The sequence below is a fragment of the Felis catus genome, chromosome B2, assembly GCF_018350175.1.
Source record: "Felis catus isolate Fca126 chromosome B2, F.catus_Fca126_mat1.0, whole genome shotgun sequence".
Taxonomy (NCBI): domain Eukaryota; kingdom Metazoa; phylum Chordata; class Mammalia; order Carnivora; family Felidae; genus Felis; species Felis catus.
This window is the reverse complement of record NC_058372.1, coordinates 4,190,057-4,209,686: the sequence shown is the minus strand read 5'-3', so window position 1 is coordinate 4,209,686 and position 19,630 is coordinate 4,190,057. Positions and strand designations below refer to the sequence as shown.

The 19,630-nt window shown below is 48.8% G+C and overlaps 1 protein-coding gene across 15 annotated transcripts in view; it reads left to right on the top strand.

Annotated features, from left to right (window-relative positions):
* The window catches only part of CARMIL1 (capping protein regulator and myosin 1 linker 1), a 310,815-nt gene that overhangs the window by 277,320 nt on the left and 13,865 nt on the right, over positions 1 to 19,630 (top strand). For all 15 annotated transcript variants that reach the window (XM_045057041.1, XM_045057036.1, XM_045057039.1 and 12 more), the window contains 3 exons: positions 5,213 to 5,325; positions 12,271 to 12,697; positions 19,099 to 19,174. In XM_045057041.1, coding sequence (XP_044912976.1) covers positions 5,213 to 5,325; positions 12,271 to 12,697; positions 19,099 to 19,174 — 616 coding nt within the window. The remainder of the gene's footprint in view (positions 1 to 5,212; positions 5,326 to 12,270; positions 12,698 to 19,098; positions 19,175 to 19,630) is intronic.

Genomic DNA, 19,630 nt, shown 5'->3' with positions numbered 1-19,630 from the left:
GGTATCCTGCAAGCTTACTGAATTCATTTATCGGTTCTAATAATTGTTTGGTGGAATCTTTAGCAATTTTTCTACGTATAGTATCATGTCTAGTGAAAGCTGTATTTCTTCCTTACCAATTTGGATGCCTTTTATTTCTTTTTGTTGTCCGATTGCTGTGGCCAGGACTTTCAGTACTGTGTTGAGTAAACGTGGTGAGAGTGAGTTTTTTAATAGCTGTAACCACCTCAGTGACTGGCATTGGTTTTACTCTCAGGCATGTAATGAGCCGTATTTCGAGCCTCAGGTGCAAGAACATCTGGGAAGATAATGTGTTTCACTTGGTCGGGTTTTGATACTGAGTAGAGGAGAGCATACAAACTGGGTAGGCGCATGTAGCCATTTCTGTGGTTATTTAATCAGTTGAGAAAGTTTCCTTCCTAGTTTGCTACATTTGTTTTCAATGAATAGCAGTTTAATTTGATTGGCTTTTTCTTCAGTAGTTCTGGACATTGATCATTTATTTTTCTCTTTTGTTTTGCTGTTGTGGTGAGTTGCACTGACCGACCTTTCTAATGTTGTATACCATTCTTAATAATCATGATACTCTTGCTTTTTTGTTTAATTCTAGTATAATTAACATACAGTGTTATATTCGTTTCAGGTGTATATTCTTGCTTTGTTTGAATATACCGCTGGGCTTTGTTTACCATATTTTATTGGGATTTTTTAATCTGTGTGCGTAAAGAAGAGAGATCTATAGTTTTCTTATTCTCGTCTAGATCATCCATCTGCTTTGGGTTTCAGAATTATACCATCTTCATAAAATTAGTTCAGAAGTTCTCCTTTCCTATTCTCTGGGACAGTTTGTACACAGCAGAGATTTTCTGTTCCTCTCCTGGGGAGCCATCTGGGCCCGATGTGTTGTGTGTGCGCAGGTGATACTTCTGTGCAGAATTCCTTTCGTTGGGATTTGATGCCTTTCGTTATAGATCTAATCAGATTACCTAATTCTCCTTGAGACCATTTTGGCCATTCATATTTTTCTAGGATTTTGTCCACTTAGTCTGATCGTTCATTTAGTCGTGTATAGAATTCTCATAACTTTTTAATCTCTCCTATATCGTGTTTCTGTGCCCCATGTTTTTTTTTTCATTTCTGATATAGTTTCATGCTTCTCTCCTAATTTTGTGAGGCTCGCTCTTTTATTAGTCTGTTTTTGGAGAATCATCTTTTAGTTTTATTAGTCCTCTTAAGTTCATTAATTTTTGCCTTACGTTTTTATTATAGTTCCTTCATTTTACATCTTTTGGGTCCCTTATTTCCTGATCTGACCGCTTAGCTCTCACTGCTGCCTGTTTCTTACTAATGTATGCACGTAAGATTCCAGGACTGTTCAGCTCGCTAATTAGCGCTCTGTGTGTGTGTGTGTGTTCAGAGTTACTAATAATACACTAATTGTCCTTCCTTCCGGCCCATCTCTCTCCGTGCGGCCTGTGGAGACATTACTAGAGGTCTGACAGCTCCTGTCAGAAGCCAGGTGCACCACCCACGGTGTCTCCCTGGCATGTTCATCTTCATAATCCTGGCGGAGGGTGGTCTGAATTGTCATTAGTGCTCATAATCACCGGCTTATCCTCTAAGCACTCACAAATGGTCCTTTTAGCCTGTATTCATCCCCCAGAGGCGCAAAATCTACCTTCTTGATTTTTCAAATACCACCAGCAGCCATTCCGATGCCCTGTTTTGTTTGCAGAAGCCTTTCTGTGAGTACAGATGCAATCTGTTCCGACTGGCTGGGGAGGGGGCTTCTGCTCCCCTCTCCCAGTAACTACACGATGCTTTTTACTTATTTTTTTTATTTAATGTTTTAAATGAAAAAGAAAATTGTTTTAAGTTTATTTATTTTGAGAAACAGAGGCAGGGAGGGGCAGAGAGAGAGAGAGGAGAAAGAGAATCCAAGCAGGCTCAGCACTGTCAGCACAGAGCCCAATGCGGGGCTCGAACTCACAGACCGTGAAGACTGTGACGTGAGCCAAAGTCAAGAGTTGGATGCTTAACCGACTGAGCCACCCAGGCGTCTCCGTGCCACACTTTTTAGTCTGAAATGTATTCTCCTTGATAGAAAGACCAAAGTCAAATGGGATTCGGAGAACTTCTGATGTCTGTATGTCCCTTTCCTTTCGCTAGAAATTGAGCTGAAACGGCGTGTGTGTTTGACCTCGAACCGTTTTGACAAACTGTATTTCGTTTTTGCGTTCGGTTTTTGTGCCGCTCTTCGTACGAGCTGCCGACATCGCCACTTCCTATCTTAACCGATGCATTTTAAGCCACATCCCCTGGAAGGTCTCCTGGTGATCCCGGACTTCCCATAACCTCTCTGCTCGCAGTGTCTTCGTGTCTAACATGACCCGGTCAGCCTGGGGGATCACCTCTGGGGTCCACCCAGCCCTGAAAGCGCTCGTCCTGCAGGAAAGCAGGCTGCTTGCTGGGCCCCGTGGACCTCCATGACTGAAACCCATCGATGTCCTTCCTCTGACCCCAGAGAACTTGCTGTGCTCGCGGTGAATTCCATGTCAAAGCAGGAAGCAAGGAAAGGGCTTAGAGGAGAAATTTATGCGAGTAGAAAGTAGTTTTTTTTTTTCTCAGAATGGGAAAGGGAATTTGAGAGGAAGCCTCGGAGGGGAAGCGTGGGTGCACTGGACGGAAGGCCCGTGTTAGGACCGTACGTCCTGGGCTCCTACCCTTCCCATCCATCATTCAGGTGACCTGCGTGGGTCCCCCTCGCCCTCTGAGCCCCCTGTTTGCTGTGACTAACCAAATACTACGATAAAACTATCTTTCCTTTTCAGTGCAGAAGGTACAAACGAAAATGAAATCATACGGTGCAAGACACGTGTAAACCATGAAGCATCGTACAAACACAGGGAACCATTATTACTGTGGAGAGCCCACTCTCCGTTGTTTTACAAGAGGAGAAGTGCTAACCCTGAGCCAGTTCGGTGCTCCTTTCCCTTCTGTGGTAAAAGTTACTCGTGAGCTCTCTGGCCATAGCTGAATTCTACAACTCGGCTGATTGTTTGCTCTGTTAGAAGACACGGGAAAGCCTTGCTCCGATATAAAGCACCATCCCGAGGAGAAATAGAATTGTTTTTATTCACAGCGTCCTTTTGTCCCATATCTGTTATCTGCTCATGTGTTCAGCGGTTGGCAAACATGAGCTCAAACACACGGCTCACATTCATAATGGAGATTTCCCAGCGAGTGAAACGGATATAACTGCCTAAAGCAAATGATCGGTTTTTTTCTTTAAACAGCTCACACAGAGGTCTTTGCAGACCTCAGCCAAGTTCCCCTAGAGGCAACTTGACACTTGCACATCAGGATTACAGAAAGCCACTTCCCCACCACTCTGTGGCAAGACCTCCAGACCAGATAGCCCAGCCACAGGAGAATTTGCCCTTGTGCCCAAAGGAATGGGCAAGACAAGCCCTCTTTCTCAAGGGCCTACAACCGCTGGGTGTAAAATATTAACCTAATACACCATTGCAGACGCAAATCAGACATATTGCTGAGCTCACTGTGAGATTTCCATTCAAAGACAGTTGCTAACTTGGTAAGTGATTTCCTCTCCTGAGACCCAAGCTTTGAAGCGTCTGCTGGACCCCTGACCCTGGGTTTCCCACAGCACCTCAGATGCTTGTCAGAAATTGCACTCATCGTTGTCTTCCCCAAATCTGGCCTTTTGACCTATGTTCCCTAGAATCATGCTCCCATTCACCCAGCCTAGAAACTTCGACATCATCTGAGGCAGCTCCTTTCTTGGTAGTCTCGTTTCTCCAGGCCTTAATTTGCCCCTCACCTCCTCCAGATCAGACTAGACTATTACAAGAATCTCTCTTTTGTGTTCCTGAACAGATTCCCCTACTTACAGAGGTGCCCGGGGGGGCTCAGTCGGTTAAGCGTCCGACTTCGGCTCAGGTTGTGATCTCACGGTTCGTGGGTTCGAGCCCCGCGTCCGGCTCTGTGCTGACAGTTCAGAGCTTGGAGTCTGCTTCGGGTTCTGTGTCTCCCTGTCTCCCCCTGCGCGTTCTCACTCAGTCTCTGTCTCTCAAAAAACGAATAAGTGTAAAAAAAAAAAATCAGATTCCCCTACTTACAGTCCCTGGCTTCTCCAACTTCATGCTGCTCTAGAATTATCTAAGCAAAATACAGGTTGGGCCGTGCCACGCTTCTGTGGGGTCCCTATCGCCTACGGAGTGAATTCCACACTCTTCCGTGCGAGATTCAAAGCTGTTCACCATTGGTCCTTGTATCATTAGTTGGAAAGCATTCGTTCAGCTAGAGATAACGATATGTGACTAAAGAGGGCTTCAACAGTGAGAAATCCTGATTTTCTCAACAAGAAACCCAGAAGTCTCAGGATCAAGGACTGGCTTATTCAGCAGCAAAGCGCCAGCACCTGGATGTTTTCTGCCGTCTGCTCGGTCGTCCTCCACATGTTGGCTTTTGTCCTCAGGCTTGTACCCCCTCGAGCCCCAGGTGGCCGCTGCAGCTCACACATCACGTCCTCCCACGTATAACCAGGCAGAAAAAATATACTCTGTCTGCAGCAAACCGTGCTCCCGAGCCCCTGGCAGATCTCCCTTCTGTCTCACCAGCATCATATCCTACGCCGTGCCTACCAGTCACAGGCGATACAGTTACGGGGTTTGGCTTCTACAAATAAGTACTCACTCCTTGAAATCAGGCTTCTTCCCGCCAGAAAGCAAGGAAGCAGGGGAGGGGACCCGAGTGGCCGCTGTTCGCGTCTGCCGGGGTTTGTGCTTAGCAGCTGAACCCACCCACGCTCCACTGGCCCCTGGCCCCTGGGGTCATCTCCAGTCAGACCCTAGCACCTGTCGCCTTTTTTCCGTGCATTCCCTTTTCCCTCAGATCACCCGCGATGCTCTCTCCGCCTGTAGGAAGCTGGGCTCTTCCCGGCCACCGCCTGTGACGCGCCCACCAGCGTCAACCCCGCACCAGGCTCTGCGGTCCTGGTGCATTCCTCACTTTCGTTGCCTCCTGCCCTTGCCACGGTTGTACACGCGATTTGCATTCCCGTAGCACGTGAGGGCCCTGCTCAGCCAGTCCTGTCCTTCCCGGGGCCCCTGTCGCGGTGCCTCGAGTGCGACGGTCGTGTTTGCCGAGTGACGTTGACCGTAAATTGCCATTTCTCCCGTTTGGTCTGCAGGTCTGCGCTTCCAGCATAGTCTCCCAAGATGGGGAACAGAACGGCCTCATGGGGAGAGTGGACGAAGGTGTGGATGAATTTTTCACCAAGAAGGTGACCAAGATGGATTCCAAGTGAGTTCAGAGTCCTGTCACTAATAATACTGTTGGATTCACCTGTAAGTTCTTAAGTTGCCACTCAACTTACTGTTCCAAGGTTTGTTTGTTTTATTTATATACATTACATGGGATTTCCTCCTCACTTGGTTTGCAAACTGTGATCCCCAGACCAGCAATTCTCACTGTCAACTGGGAACTTACTGAAAATGCAAATTCCGAAGCCACTACCCCAGACCCACGGAATCAGAAACTCTGGACGTGGGACCAGGCAGTCTGTACTTTATTAAGCCCCCAGGGCACACCGAGGCATGCTTCAGTTTGCAAACCATTGTGCTGTTCCAAAATAGAGCACAGAACATAGCAAGGTATCTGTTTAGGGCTTTATCACTGTCACGACCCCTTCATGGCAGGGTGGTGAACTTTGACAGCTGACATTACTTATTTCTAAAGTCTCCTTGTTCATCATTTGAGGTCCGTGGGGGGCCCCGTAGCATTGCTAAATGGCACAGCCTCAGTAGCATCAGAATGGCAACAGAAATAGTGAAGAGGCGTCAGGGGCAGCTTCCGAGATGTTTCTTCATTTTCTTATTCCTGAGTCGTGTTTCCTTAAAAGACCGTTCTTCTCTGAACTTTTATTAACAGTCATTTAACCCGGGACATTCTAGGCGTTCAGCATCATTTGTAGCCAGTTATTTAATCCCCGACTGAAATGCAGATCTGTCCCCAGATACGCTCTTAACACGCATTTGTGTCTGTGAAGTGTTCTCCACCTTGAGGTCTCAGATCCAGGAATGAATTGAAACCATCCTGATAAACCGAGGGTGGGCCAGCTGGGCACAGGTAGGGAAGAAGCCGGTCCCTTCTGTAGACGGATGTGCCTTATCTTGCTTCAGCTGGGTGGTGAGTTGGAAAGAAGTGAAGTTTTTAAATCCATAACAGTATAATTTAACTGCACGTTCTAAGCTTCAGGGCCCAATTATCTGTCTTCTTGGACACTGGCCTTGAAGCCTGGCATGCTAGGAAGGGTGCCGTGCCCCCATTCTTCAAGAACCAGCTCAAATGTCACTCAGTCTTTGAAGCTGTCTCACGATGGCTCCTCTCCCACCCCCTAGATTAATTGTTCTTTCTCTCCTGCTGACCCAACGCTTTTTTTTTCTAGAATTTTTCTTTTATTGTTTATTTATTTTTGACAGAGAGAGAGACAGAGCATGAGTGGGGGAGGGGCAGAGAGAGAGGGAGACACAGAATCCGATTCAGGCTCCACGCTCTGAGCTGTCAGCACAGAGCCCGACATGGGGCCTGAACCCACGAACCGTGAGATCGTGACCTGACGCTCAACCGACTGAGCCACCCAGGTTCCCCCGCCTTTTTTTTTTTTTTTCTGTTAGAGCACACGTCACCCTTTGAGAGTTTCTTCGGCTTTAAATTTTTTTACAGTGTGAGGAATGGACAGATGTATTTTCAATGTAAAAGATTCAAGTGAGACCAACATAAACAGAGCCAACTGGAAAGTCCCTTTTCGTGATGTGCTTTCCAGTCTTTTTTCCCCCTAGAATGCTGCTCTCTTCAGAAGCAACACCTAGGTCTTACTGTTCGTGATAACATCAGCGTCTGACAGTCTGTGGTCTGTAGTCTGCCTACAGTCACAGCTGGTTGAATGAATTTGGACCGTCTTGGCCTGTATCTCTGCAAACCGCAGACCCTCCTGCTAAAGTTCAGAAGTTGATATGTCCTCAGTGGAGAGGTTTATGCACGTTTGATCTGAACCATTTGTGTTACACCTGCTTCCGTGTGATTCCCTGTGTTCGTAGGATGCCTTCTGTAACAGGCTTTGAATGAAAGTTGGGGCAAATTTTATAAGGTGCACAATCCACTCTCTACAAAGATTCTGCTCTGGGAGTATGTTCCAGTACGCAAACAGAATTAGACATCAGTTTTCACCAAATAGTGATGGAATCTACTAGAAGTTTTTATTTATGTTTTTCGTTTCATTTCGTTTTATGTCTGTCAATTTGATACGTAAAGGGCTAGGCATAGGTAAATCTGTAAGCTGTATGAACAAAGTTTGGAAATCAGAGTTATAAATGCTCATAGTTTAAAATGCCAGATGTTGTACAAGGCTTTTTACCAAAAGACACACACACACACACACACACACACACACACACACACACACACACAACTCCATTGTTTCTTTCCCCACTCCTTATTCCCCAGAGGCAATTAATTCCTATGCCTTTAGCTGTTTCTTTTTTATTTTTGCTTCCATATTCTTCAATAACATTTTTTGCTGTTTCCTGTTTTTCAGTTTTAGATAGTAAGTATGACTGTTAACTTCTCACTATACAGGATAATTTCTCTCTGACACACTGTGACCCTTCTGCCCACCACACACGCTCTTTTTGTCTCCCATCTTATGTGGTTTATCATAATTGTTGGTTAGATCAGTGTGTTCGCTTCATCGTGACCATGTCAATATTCATGGCTGAGTTACACCATCGTCGTGTTTCCTCTCCTTTACGGCTTTTATTTTCCCTGCGGCGAATAATTATCCCCTTTGCATTTGCTTGGTTTTCCCTATTGCTGTCACTGCCCTATCCCGCGCATCTCCAAGAAAGGTATAAATCTCCTCTCCAGTCCTTCCTCGCTGCCTGACCGACTCCGTGTGGCACGAGGGGCCATTCCCCTGCTGTCTTCCTGCTGCCCTCCCTGCCCTGTGTCTCCTCCTTCTTTCTTTCGCTCCCTCATTTTGGTGCCTGACCGCCTCCGCGTTCCTCCTGAGAAGGGGGGCTTGGGAGGGGAGTTGCTGAGACTCCTCAAAGTCCTCCATGTTGGTTAACACTGTGACTCTGTATAGAATTCTAGATTGGAATCCATTTTACCTTAGAATCTTGACACCCTGGTCCCATTACCTCCTGGTTTCTAGTGTTGCTCCAAGAATCTGCCTTTCTGGGGAGCAAGAAAACCCTGTCCCCTTCAGGCTCCTTCTAGATGGACTAAGAATCAAATTGACATGAGGAAGATTGACAGGAGAGAGTCCAGTACGTACAGGGAATCCGCACAGACACGAAATTCTGAAGACAGTCAGGCAACGTGAGGCACGTATGTCATTGTGAACTAAGAAGGAGCAGGGGTCTGGGACTTCAAAGGGAGGGGACGCAGTTCTCAGGAAGAGTAAATGTTTGGTAAACAAATGTCTGCTGGGCCACTCAGTGGCCTTCCCTCCCCATCAACCACCCCTCATTCATACTAGTGTTGTTGTCTGTGATGACAGCTCTTTTCCGGGAGCAGGTCCCCTATCTAACTTCTTCTAGGCAGTTGAGGGGGAACCCAAAGCGCTTTTCCTGAATCTGTTGGGTTTTACTGGCTTTTTAACTCAAAATAATCTTCATGCCAAGGTGGCCCGTCTCGAGGCAGCCTGCCTCCTCCAGATCCAGTGTCATCATGAGCCCTGATTCTGTGTGACTTATTTTTCTTTTTACTCTTTTGTGGAGGCATTTGGGATTTTTTCTTTGTTCCCAGAAATTTATGATGTTTGGCTCTGGGTAGGGTTTTTTCGTTTTGTTTTAACGCATTTGCTAGGCACCGATGAACCATTTTAATCTGGAAATTCATGTCCTTTGGTTCTGGAATTTTTCTTGACTTCTTTTTTTTTTTTCATGATTTCTTCCTTTTTTCTCTGTATCCTTTTTCCTAAAACATCCATGATTCAAATTATGCGTTTCTTCTATTAATCCACTAGTTTTTTTGTGTTCCCTCTTCTCTCTCATTTTCTCATTCTTTCTATTCCCTGCCCCCCCCCCCCTTTTCCTCACTGTCTGAAAAATTTCCTCAGCTGTATCTTCCAGTCTTGAGTTTTATACCTCTGCTATCACATTTTTCTGTTATGCTTGTTTGGTGAGCACAGCAATTTTTTTCTCTTTCATTTGAAATGAGATAGGGCACTAGTGAGCTTGGAGGTTGGTGAGTGTGTTAGAGGCAGTTAGGGTCTAAGAGGACGCCTGGAGGGCGGCTGTCCCTGAGAAGCCCCCCTCACACAGGAGGGGCCCAAGATGGCAGCCGGCAGGACAGGAAGCGCTTACCAAATAAGGAAGAAAAGGCACAAAACCCTGCTTCCCCTTGCAATTAGTGAATATTCTACTCTCTTGTTATCAACTGCAGTTAAAAGATAGAGTCCCAAACCCCAGTGCACACGTCTCTCACTTGAGCTCACCTACTCTCACATTTTGAGAGCGTACTTGCTTTGTTTTGTTTTTTTAAAGATTTTATTTTTAAGTAATCTCTACACCCAATGTGGGGCTCGAACTCACAACCCCGAGATCGAGAGTTGCACACTCCACCGACAGCCAGCCAGGCGCCCCTCGAGAGTGTACTTTGGCTCCAATAAACGTTCCTGCTTGTGTCACTCATCCACTGTGTTGTGTCTGCCCTTGAATTCTTTCTCATGAGGAGAGCAGGAGCATTCGGTGACATCTTTGGGATAGGCTGGGTCAAGGGTCCAGGGTCTCTCCAGTTCATCTGGCAACAAGTAGAGCCTGTCTCCTGGGGGACTTCAGTGTAGAGTACTCGTCTTGGGCCATTTTGCTGGACGGGAGTCTCCCTGACTATCAGAATCTTCAGGTCTTTTCTCTTGGGCTTGTTAGGAAATTTGATCTTCTGCCTGGAGGCTATGAACCTGGCCACCCCATTCTAGGATCCAGAATGAGAGAAAGGAGCTGAGAGTATCACAGTCCCAATATGCAGGCTTTCCTGGGATTGTATGGGAGGAAAAATAATTTTCTCTATACCCTTCTAGGTTCTTGGCTGAGATAGGCCTAGCTAGGCTGAGACCTGTAATACAAGACAGATAAACAGAAGAAAAACAAAATGGAAGTTCAAGAACATGGGGCGCCTGTGTGGTTCAGTCATTTGAGCATTTGACTCTTGATTTCAGCTCAGGTCATGATCCCAGGGTCATGCGATCGAGATTGAGCCCTGTGTCAGACTCCCTGCCTCGCTTGGGATTCTCTCTCTCTCTCTGTGTGTCCCTCTCCCCCACCCCAAAAAAAAGGAAAGAATTTCAAAAACGTGTATACCTCCTATCCACATGGGAGAGACCCAGAAAAACTGAGTAGCTCTCCAGAATGGCCCAAGCCGCCATGTTAAATACCATTTTCAGTTAAAGACCAAAGAAAAACGTTGGGATGGGGGCTGGGGAACGGGTTTTGGAGCTCACCAGGAAGAGGCCTGTGAACAGGGTGAGATTGTTGTATACACTGAAGTCTATGCCTTCTCCACTGGGAAGTTTCTAGAGATGCGGCTCTCCCCCTCTGCCTGCTCCCAAGAGGAGACACCCTGACAAAGGAGATTTCTCCCATAAGTATAAATGCTTCTTCTGAAAGGGCAACTTCTACTCAGTTTTCAGAGCCTCTGCAGCATCTGCTATTTCTTTTTTTTTTTTCAACTTTTATTTATTTTTGGGACAGAGAGAGACAGAGCATGAACGGGCGAGGGGCAGAGAGAGAGGGAGACACAGAATCGGAAACAGGCTCCAGGCTCCGAGCCATCAGCCCGGAGCCTGACACGGGGCTCGAACCCACGGACCGCGAGATCGTGACCTGGCTGAAGTCGGACGCTTAACCGACTGCGCCACCCAGGCACCCCAGCATCTGCTATTTCTTAATCAGCCTGAAGTGATCCATGTGCCAGAGATGCAGGTCTTGGGTGCCACGGTACGCCACCCTCTACCTGAGCATCGTGTTCTCACGACAGCACGCGTTCTTCGGCCGTCCTGCTGTCTGTCCCTCACCCTCCCCGGCAGGGAAACTTGGGCGCCAAGGGGCCCTTCTGGTCTCTGGTGGGGGCGGGGTCTGAGGGTTTGGCGAGTGGGCTTCTGTGTCTCTCCCTCTCCGGGGCCTCCCCTTCCTTCTGTTCCCAGAGGTGCTTGGAGCCCCGCGCAAACCCCTCCACCTCTTGTCACCCCTCTCATTGCTCCAGAGGTCGGCTGCCCCAAGTCTCTTACGTCCCTTGTCACTCACAACTCTCTTGGCTTCCAAAGTTTGTTGGTTTTGCCTTTCCTCCCCTCTGGGGCTTTTGCCTTTTTTTTTTTTCTTTTTCTTTTCTTTAAACCTTTGGCTGTGATCACTGGGGACTCAGAGGAGCTAACGGGGATTGGGTCTGCCAGCTGTAAGCGAAAGGCGGCAGTGAGACCTCCCCCTTGGCCCATCTCACTCACTCTTTTCCCATCCAGTCCCCCGGTGCTGAATGTTCTCTTGGTTACAACTCTCTCCCAAAGCTCACGGTCTCTGTTACCTCTTTCGGTGGTATTCCATTTAAGCAAGGACCCGCATCTTTGGGTGGAGCACTGAGGGTGGGATCTCAGGTGTTATCTAGTGATTGTGCAAGGATTTCAGGTGCTTCTGGGGCGAATCTTGCCCTTTCTGGCACCAAATTAAATAAGGCTGTTGCCCACCTCAGTCTTTGAGGAGCCAGCTTCTGAAAGTTCTTACAAGTAGAATAAATAGGCAAGTGAGCAGAGCATTTAAATACAGAAACACCTAGGGGCGCCTGGGTAGCTCAGCCCATTGAGCATCCGACTTTGGCTCAGGTCATGATCTCACGGTTCATGAGTTCAAGCCCCGCGTCGGGCTCTGTGCTGACAGCTCAGAGCCTGGAACCTGCTTCAGATTGTGTCTCCCTCTCTCTCTGCCCTTCCCCTGCTCGTGCTGGAACACCTCATTCTGCTAATAGTCCCACCATCTACACCTTCTTCTTTGGTGGAACCTCAGTCCCCTCCCCTGTGACCCAAGATGACAACATTCCACACTTCTGTTTACCAAGTGCAGTGACTCAAATGAAAATTTTGAAATGCTTCGTGATGGTCGCCCTTTAGGCCGCAAGCTCCATATTTGTGTCTTGACGGATTCTTGCTAGAACTGTAATTACAGCAGAACCCACAGGATTTGTTCTTTTGAATCGCAGGCGATCGGCAAGAGGCTCCGAGTCCCATGAGCTTGGTGAAGGAGGAGACGAAAAGAAAAAGCGAGATTCTCGGAAAAGCGGCTTTCTCAATTTAATCAAATCCCGGTCCAAAACGGAGCGGCCCCCGACGGTCCTGATGACGGACGAGCCCTCGTCGCCCAAAGGGGCCATCCGGAGTCCGGCCTCGGACACGCCCAAGAAGGACGCGAAGCCAGCGGAGCACAATGGCAGTTCTGAGCGGCTGGAGGAGATGAAAACACCCGACCCCGTCGAGGAAAGTCCAGGGGAAGACGTGGGGAAGGCGGACCGGAGTGACAGCAAGGGCAGCCCACAGGCCGGGCGGAGGTACGGGGTGCAGGTGATGGGCAGCGGTCTGCTGGCGGAGATGAAGGCCAAACAGGAGAGGAGAGCCGCCTGGGCGCAGAAGGTGAGGACGCGTTCCTTCCGCGGGGGCGTCTCCGGGGTGGTGCCCCACTCGGCATTTATGGGCGAGGGGGGTGCAGAACCAGCCTGTCCGGTTGCATACAGATCCCAGAACAAAAGGCTTTTTCCAAAAGAGCACAGGGCGCCGAGGCATGGCCGTGCTCCCCTCGGGGACAGGGGCCGTCTCTCCTGAGGCCACAGTGCTTGGAGGGAAGTCCTTGGCCGAGAGTCTGCGGCCTTTCCTCCCCCTGCCGAGGTGCTTCCTGTGCAAGTCAGAAGCATGGACCCCTGTTCCGGGAAAATGCTCAAATCTGGGGAGAAGACGGAGTCTGTTGAGTCCAGGCAGAGACCCCAGGGTGACCAGAGTAGAACTGACAGAAGCAGATAAAAAGACTGAAACCGGGGGTGGTGCCTGACTGGCTCAGTCGGCCAAACGTGCAACTCCTGATCTCAGGGTTGTGAGTTCAAGCCCCATGTCATGTGTAGAGACTACTTAAAAATAAAAAAAGCATCTAGGGCACTTGGGTGGCTGTCAGTTAAGTGTTCGACTTCAGCCTAGGTCATGATCTCACCGGTCCCGAGTTCGAGACCCACGTCGGGCTCTGTGCTGACGGCTCGGAGCCCGGAGCCTGCTTTGGATTCTGTGTCTCCCTCTCTCTCTGCCCTTCCCCAACTCACACTGTGTTTCTTTCTCTCAAAAATAAATACAAAAAAAAAAAAAAAGTTTTAAATACTGAAACCAGATTCTCATTAGATAAAGGTAGATCTGCTTTTCCGTTTTTTTCCTAATTCGTTCCCTTTTCCAAGCCTAAAATTCCCCGCTGTACTCCAGATTTGCAAGCCAGGAGAAAAGAAAGGCAAGGTATTCTGTTCGTTTTGATTGCGTACTTGACCATTGAGATATGTTGTCGTTTGCTCTGGAGAAAAACTTGATCGTTTTAAAATGGCCAGGACCCCCCCAAACTCTGGCTCAGAGCATCATTTACTCTTCGAACGTCTTTTAAAATACACATTGTGGGTTTTTTTCTTCCCCTCTTCTCTCTCTTTTCTCCTGCAGCTCCTGGAAAGATTGCAGGTTTATTGTGGTCACGGAGACGCACATGCCCCCGTGAACCCGGGTTCTGGGTTTTGTGCCTTATCCCGAGCTCTTTCTTTGATGTGACTGGGTTTCCCCAAGGAAGGAAAATCGCACATCTGTTTTCCTTGAAGTGTCAGAATGAAACAGTTCACCCCAACGAACCATTGAGTTTTAGCAAGTTCTTCCAACTGTATTATATACCAGAGTGCGGAGGCTGTTTTATATTACTTAACTGATTTTTTGTTTTCATTAAATCCTGCATCACACGGGATCTTACACCTGTTCACCATAGCCCTCCACCGGCACTGTGGTTATCCCGCGGTTTCCTAGTGATGGATCTCTCCCACCTCGCTCACTGCCCCTTACAGAAGGTGGAGAGGGCTGCAGAGGGGACCATGTAACTGCATTCTGCTAATTCAGCAAGGCAGGCACTAGTCAGAATTCTGTGACCGCATCTTTGGCAAGTCAGACGCCCAAGGAAGTGTTTAAATTGCAATCTGTTTCATAGAATTTCCTTACAACGATGAACATGCTGTTTTCACTAACGAGCTGTTTATTTTATCACTGTTTTTCATTGATGAACAGCTGCTTTTTGGTAGAAAGATGGGGAGATGCTAGAGGGTTTTTTCCATGTGCTTTGGATTTGATGCACAAATTGACTCAGAGCGACAAAATTCCTATGGTTTTAGAAGTCTTAGTTGTTGGAGGCTTATAGTAATGACCTCGTAGCGCCATCTAGTGTCTTTTTAAACACCACCAATAATAGAAATCCTTCATACAGTGGACCCCAGAGATATCGAGGGGTCGGTTCCGGACCTACACGATGAAGCGAATATCGCAGTAAAGCGAGTCAAGTGAGGTTTTGGGTTTCCCAGTACATAGAAGGTTATGTTTACGCGATACTGTAGGCTATGTGGCGTGTACTAGAGTTATGTCTAAAATCACAACGGACACGTCTTCATTTTAAAACAGTCTATTGATAAAACATGCCGACCGTCATCCGAGCTTGCTGGTGTGGGGTCTTGCCTCCATGCTGAGGGCTGCTGGCGGATCAGGGTGGCGATTTCTTAAAATAGGACAACAGTCAGGTTTGCCACATCGATGGACTCTCCCTTTCACAAATGATCTGTCTGTAGCAGGCGATGCTGTTTGATAGCGTCTTACCCACGGTACAACTGCTTTCAAATTGAAGTCAGCCCTCTCGAACCCGGCCGCTGCTTTAGCGACCAAGTCGATGTCCTATTCTAAACCCTTTGTTGTCACTTGAACAGTCCTGACCGCACGTTCACTGGGAGTAGATTCCAGCTCAGCAAACCACTTCCTTTGCTCCTCCATCAGGAGCAACATCTGTGTCTGTTTGATCACGAGACGGCAGCCGTTCAGTCCCGTCTTCGGGCGCCACCTCTAACTCCGCAGCTCTCTAGCTCTTTCCACCACACCCGCACTGACCTCCCCCGCCGGGGTCATGATGGGCCCTCAGAGTCGTCCCTGAGGGTTGGAATCCACTGCTTCCAGAGTCCCGTTCGCGTTGATGTTTCGACCTCTTCCCGTGAATCAGGCGTGAAAGTTGAAATCACGCCTTGATCCGTGGGCTACAGAGAATGGGTGTTGTGTCGGCAGGCATGAAAACAGCGTCTCCACCGGGGCTCTTGGGTGACCAGGCTCATCGTCAATGAGCAGTGCCGTTTGGAAAGCAATCTTTTTTTCCTGAGCAGAAGGTCTCAACAGGGGACCTAAAGTGTTCAGGAAACCACGTCGTAAACAGATGCACCATCATCCCGGCTCTGTTGTTCATTTCTAGAGCACAGGCAGAGTAGGGCCAGCCTCAATCTTACGGCCTTAGGATTTTTGGAATGGTAACATTGGCGTCAACTTCAAGTCAGCAGCCGCACTGGCCCCTGACAAGAGTCAGCCTGTCCTTTGAAGCGTTGAAGCCGGACATGGATGTCTCCTCTCCGGCCACAGAAGTCCCACGTGGCAGCATCTTCCAGAAGAAGGCTGTTGGTCTACACCGATCATCTGTTTTCTGGTGTAACCGCCTTCACTAACTCTCTTAGCTGCATCTTCTGGAGAACTCGCTGCAGCTCCCACATCGGCACGTGCTGCTTCATTCTGCACTTCTCTGTTGTGGAGACGGCTCCTTCGACCTCATGATCCGACCGCGACTGGCTTCAGACTTTGCTTCTGCAGCTGCCTCATCCCTCTTGGCCTTCATAGAACTGAAGAGAGTCAGGGGCTTGCCCTGGATGAGGCTTTGGCTGAAGGGAATGTTGGGGCTGGTTTGATCTTCTATGCTGACCACTCAAACCCTCTCCTTATCAGCAATAAGGCCGTTTCACTTATCATCCGTGTGTTCACTGGAATTAACCTTTTTTTTTTTTCAAGTTTACTTATTTTTTTTTGAGAAAGCAGGGGAAGGGGCAGAGAGAAAATCCCAAGCAGACTCTCTGCTGTTAGCGCCGAACCCAATGCAGGGCTCGAACCCACGAACCATTGAGATCATGACCTGAGCCGAAACCAAGAGTCAGACGCTTAACTCCCTGAGCTCCCAGGCACCCCTGGGGTTACATTTTTCACTTCTTTGCATTCACAACTTGGCAGCTGTTTGGCACAAGAGGCCTAGCTTTCGGCCTGCCCTGGCTCTCAACATGCCTTTCTCGCTGAGCTTAATCACGTCTAGCTTTCGATTTAAAGTGAGATGCCCCGCTCTTCCTCCCCTTGAACACTTAGAGGCCGTCGTAGGACTATCGACTGGCCTGATTTCAATATCGTTGTGTCTCGGGGACTAAGGAGACCTGAGGAACGGGGGAGAGACGGGAGGACAGCCAGTTGGTGGAACAGTCAGAACACGTACATTTATCAGTTCACTGCCTTACGTGGACGCAGCTCATGGCAACACAGACAGTTACAAGAGCGGTATCACTGAGCACACGTCGCCATGGCAAATATAACAATAACGGAAGAGTTTGACATATCGTAAAAAAAAAAAAATTGCGGCACAGGGACACGAAGTGAGCAAGTGCTGTTGGAACAGCGGTGCCGATAGACTTGTACCGCGCGGTGATACCGCAAACCTTAAATCTGTAAAAAACCGGAACAGAATCTGCAAAGTGCAATAAGATGAGGTATGGCTATACTTACAGTTCAAACCAGTCAGGGGTGTTCTATCAGAATAATAATAAAAAAGTGTTTCAAAAATTAGTGTAAGAAGATTCTCCCCTAAAATTCCATGACTGTATGCTTGAGGAAGTCAGTAGCATAAACGCCAGTGGTCAATAGATGGTTGATAAAAAAAAAAAAAAAAAGTACGGTGTCCTCACTCTTCTCTTGAATAATTTTCTTGACACTGTTCACATTTAATGCACGTATTTAAAGAAAAAGAACATGAAAATGAGGACAGCGCACTTCTCATTCATTAGCAAAGCAGAGTACCAAGTAGTGTCTGCTTAGAGGCCACGCGCTTTCTCCTGGGGCCACCTGGTCAGCTGTCTGCTCTGTATTTCCTCCTTGTTCCATGCAGTAATTTTTGACATGTGTTGACTACCTGGGAAAGCCGGGAAGGAAACAGTAAGAGCCACCCCTAGGATTATATTTTATCTTTTTCATCTTTTTAATGTTTACTTTTGAGAGAGAGAGAGAAGAGAGACAGAAAGAGCATGAGCAGGGGAGGGGCAGAGAGAGGGAGACACAGAATCCAAAGCAGGCTCCAGGCTCCGAGCTGTCAGCACAGAGCCTGACACGGGTTCGAACTCACGAACCACGAGATCATGACCCGAGCCGAAATGGGACGCTTAACCGACTGAGCCACCCCAGCGCACCCCCTAGAAATATATTTTAACTGCAGGTACGCGGGGCGCTGGGCACTCATGGCCTGAGAGGTGGTGTCTCCTTCAATGTGTCCTCCGTCCTGGCCACTTTAAATAGCCCACCTTCTTATTTTTGAGCCCAGACAGACGTGCCTTCCAGAGGCTATAAGATGCGAGGAGAGGCACTAGGCTTTTGGGACTGGTTAAGCCCCGCCTCCTGACCGCTCCGTTCAAAGGCTCGGGCGCCCTTGCTGGTCCAGGCGGGGGACTTCTCGGCTAGTCTTCACCTTGCAGACGCGTCCAGGGCTCTCCTGCAGCCCTGGCACGGGGCTTCCTGTGCTCAGGATCACTTTTCCGTAGAGTTGCCAAACCGTGTGCTCGTTCTAGCCATGGGACTTGTGTGCACGCTGCTTCTCCGAGACCAGCTCCCCTAGGGGAACATCCGTGGTCTTGCTGAGAAAGTCCTCGGCACCAGTTGCCTCCCTGGGAGCCACGCTCCTGGCGAGTGTATGGCTGCAGCCAAGCGGTCAGTGAGTCAGGTCTCACCCGTGTGTCAAATAATCCCTCCCATGTCATCAAAAATACCGGAAAGCAAGGAACTTCTGGCAGACACCTGCTCTCCAGGCTTGTCGGGCATGTGAGTGGAGCAGGAAGGGGCAGGCCAAGGTCAGGCCACCCTGGGAATCCTCAGCCCCCTACTCCGCCCTCCCCCCCCCACCCGCCCACCTTATTTGTGTTTTTAGACAGGAGATGCAGATTATCGTTGTCAGTAGGATTCTTGGTAGCAAACACTAGACTTTTCTTTACATGGGACTTTTTGTGTCTAAATGCCTCGGTCTCAGGGGGACTTTCTGCACCACACGAGGCTGATTCCCAGCCTCACAAGTCACAGCTCCAGCTGAGACAACCTTCCCCACCTTTGCCGTCACAAACCCCTTTGCCTGAAGTTCTTGGGTTTTTTAAATTAATTCCGGCCTGTCCCTCCGCTGCCTCCTGAACCGTCGGTCTGTGTCCCTGTGGTTCTGGCTCCGTGACAAGGAAGACCCTGCCCGTGTTGGGCCCCTTTTCACCTGTTTTGTACGTCAGAGTGAAAAGGTTTCCGCTGCTTTTAACACTTGATTGTTGGAACCCAGCTTGGAGAGGGTCCTGTCACCTTACAGAGTGTCCGTGCCCCATTGCTGGGAGCATCGGGCTGCAGAGAACACGTAGGTGATCCACAAAAAACCCACAGGAAACAGGAGACATCAGCAAGCCCACTGGCTTCCCCGGAACCCACGCACCTGTCACCCGTGGGAACTGGCCACACTGGGACCCCGGAGGCCTGACTGCAAACCCAGAAAAACAACTTACTCCTCAGAACCGTGTCCCAGGAGGAGGCCCTCAGGGCGACAGGCCGGACACGGCCGGTGTGACAGTGGTAAAGGGGCCGCTATTTGTTGTTGTTTATTATCTGCTTTGTTCTTTTTCTTACATTTTAAACAAAAATGCACTTTTGGGGGGCCGTGTGCTTGACTTTTCTAGAAGCTTGGGAATGATGCAGCATCTCAGGATTCTTCCGGCCTGGGCAGCACAGAGCGGTTGGATGCAGGTGGGGCAGGTGAGTCCGGCAATTGCCGTCACCCCGTCGGGAAAGGCGCTCAGCTTCCGGTTCCAGGAGCCTCACGTCATTCGCAGGAGAAAAATAAAAACGGGGCGTGAGAATAGGTTTCTGCGTCACGGTTCTCAGCTGGTACCAAAAGACATTTCCTCACCTGCCGCAGGTCAGCCCGGGGCATGTCCCCTTCCCTGCAGCCACGCACCTGGACAGCGCACATTTTCCAGTTTCCCAAAGGGAGGAGATTTCTTTGAGAGGAACTCCCCAGCTGTGGGCATTGGAGGGGCGGGGGAGGCGGGGACAGGGCTGACATTAGAAAGAAGCCATACACAGTAGGTGGAAGGTGGCCCATTTGTTTGACACGAGGGAGTGTCCTTTCCTTTCTGCACCAAAATCCTTGGCAGGTGTAGCAAAATCATACGGCACCTCTGGTGGAAACGGAGAGTAACTTACAAATTG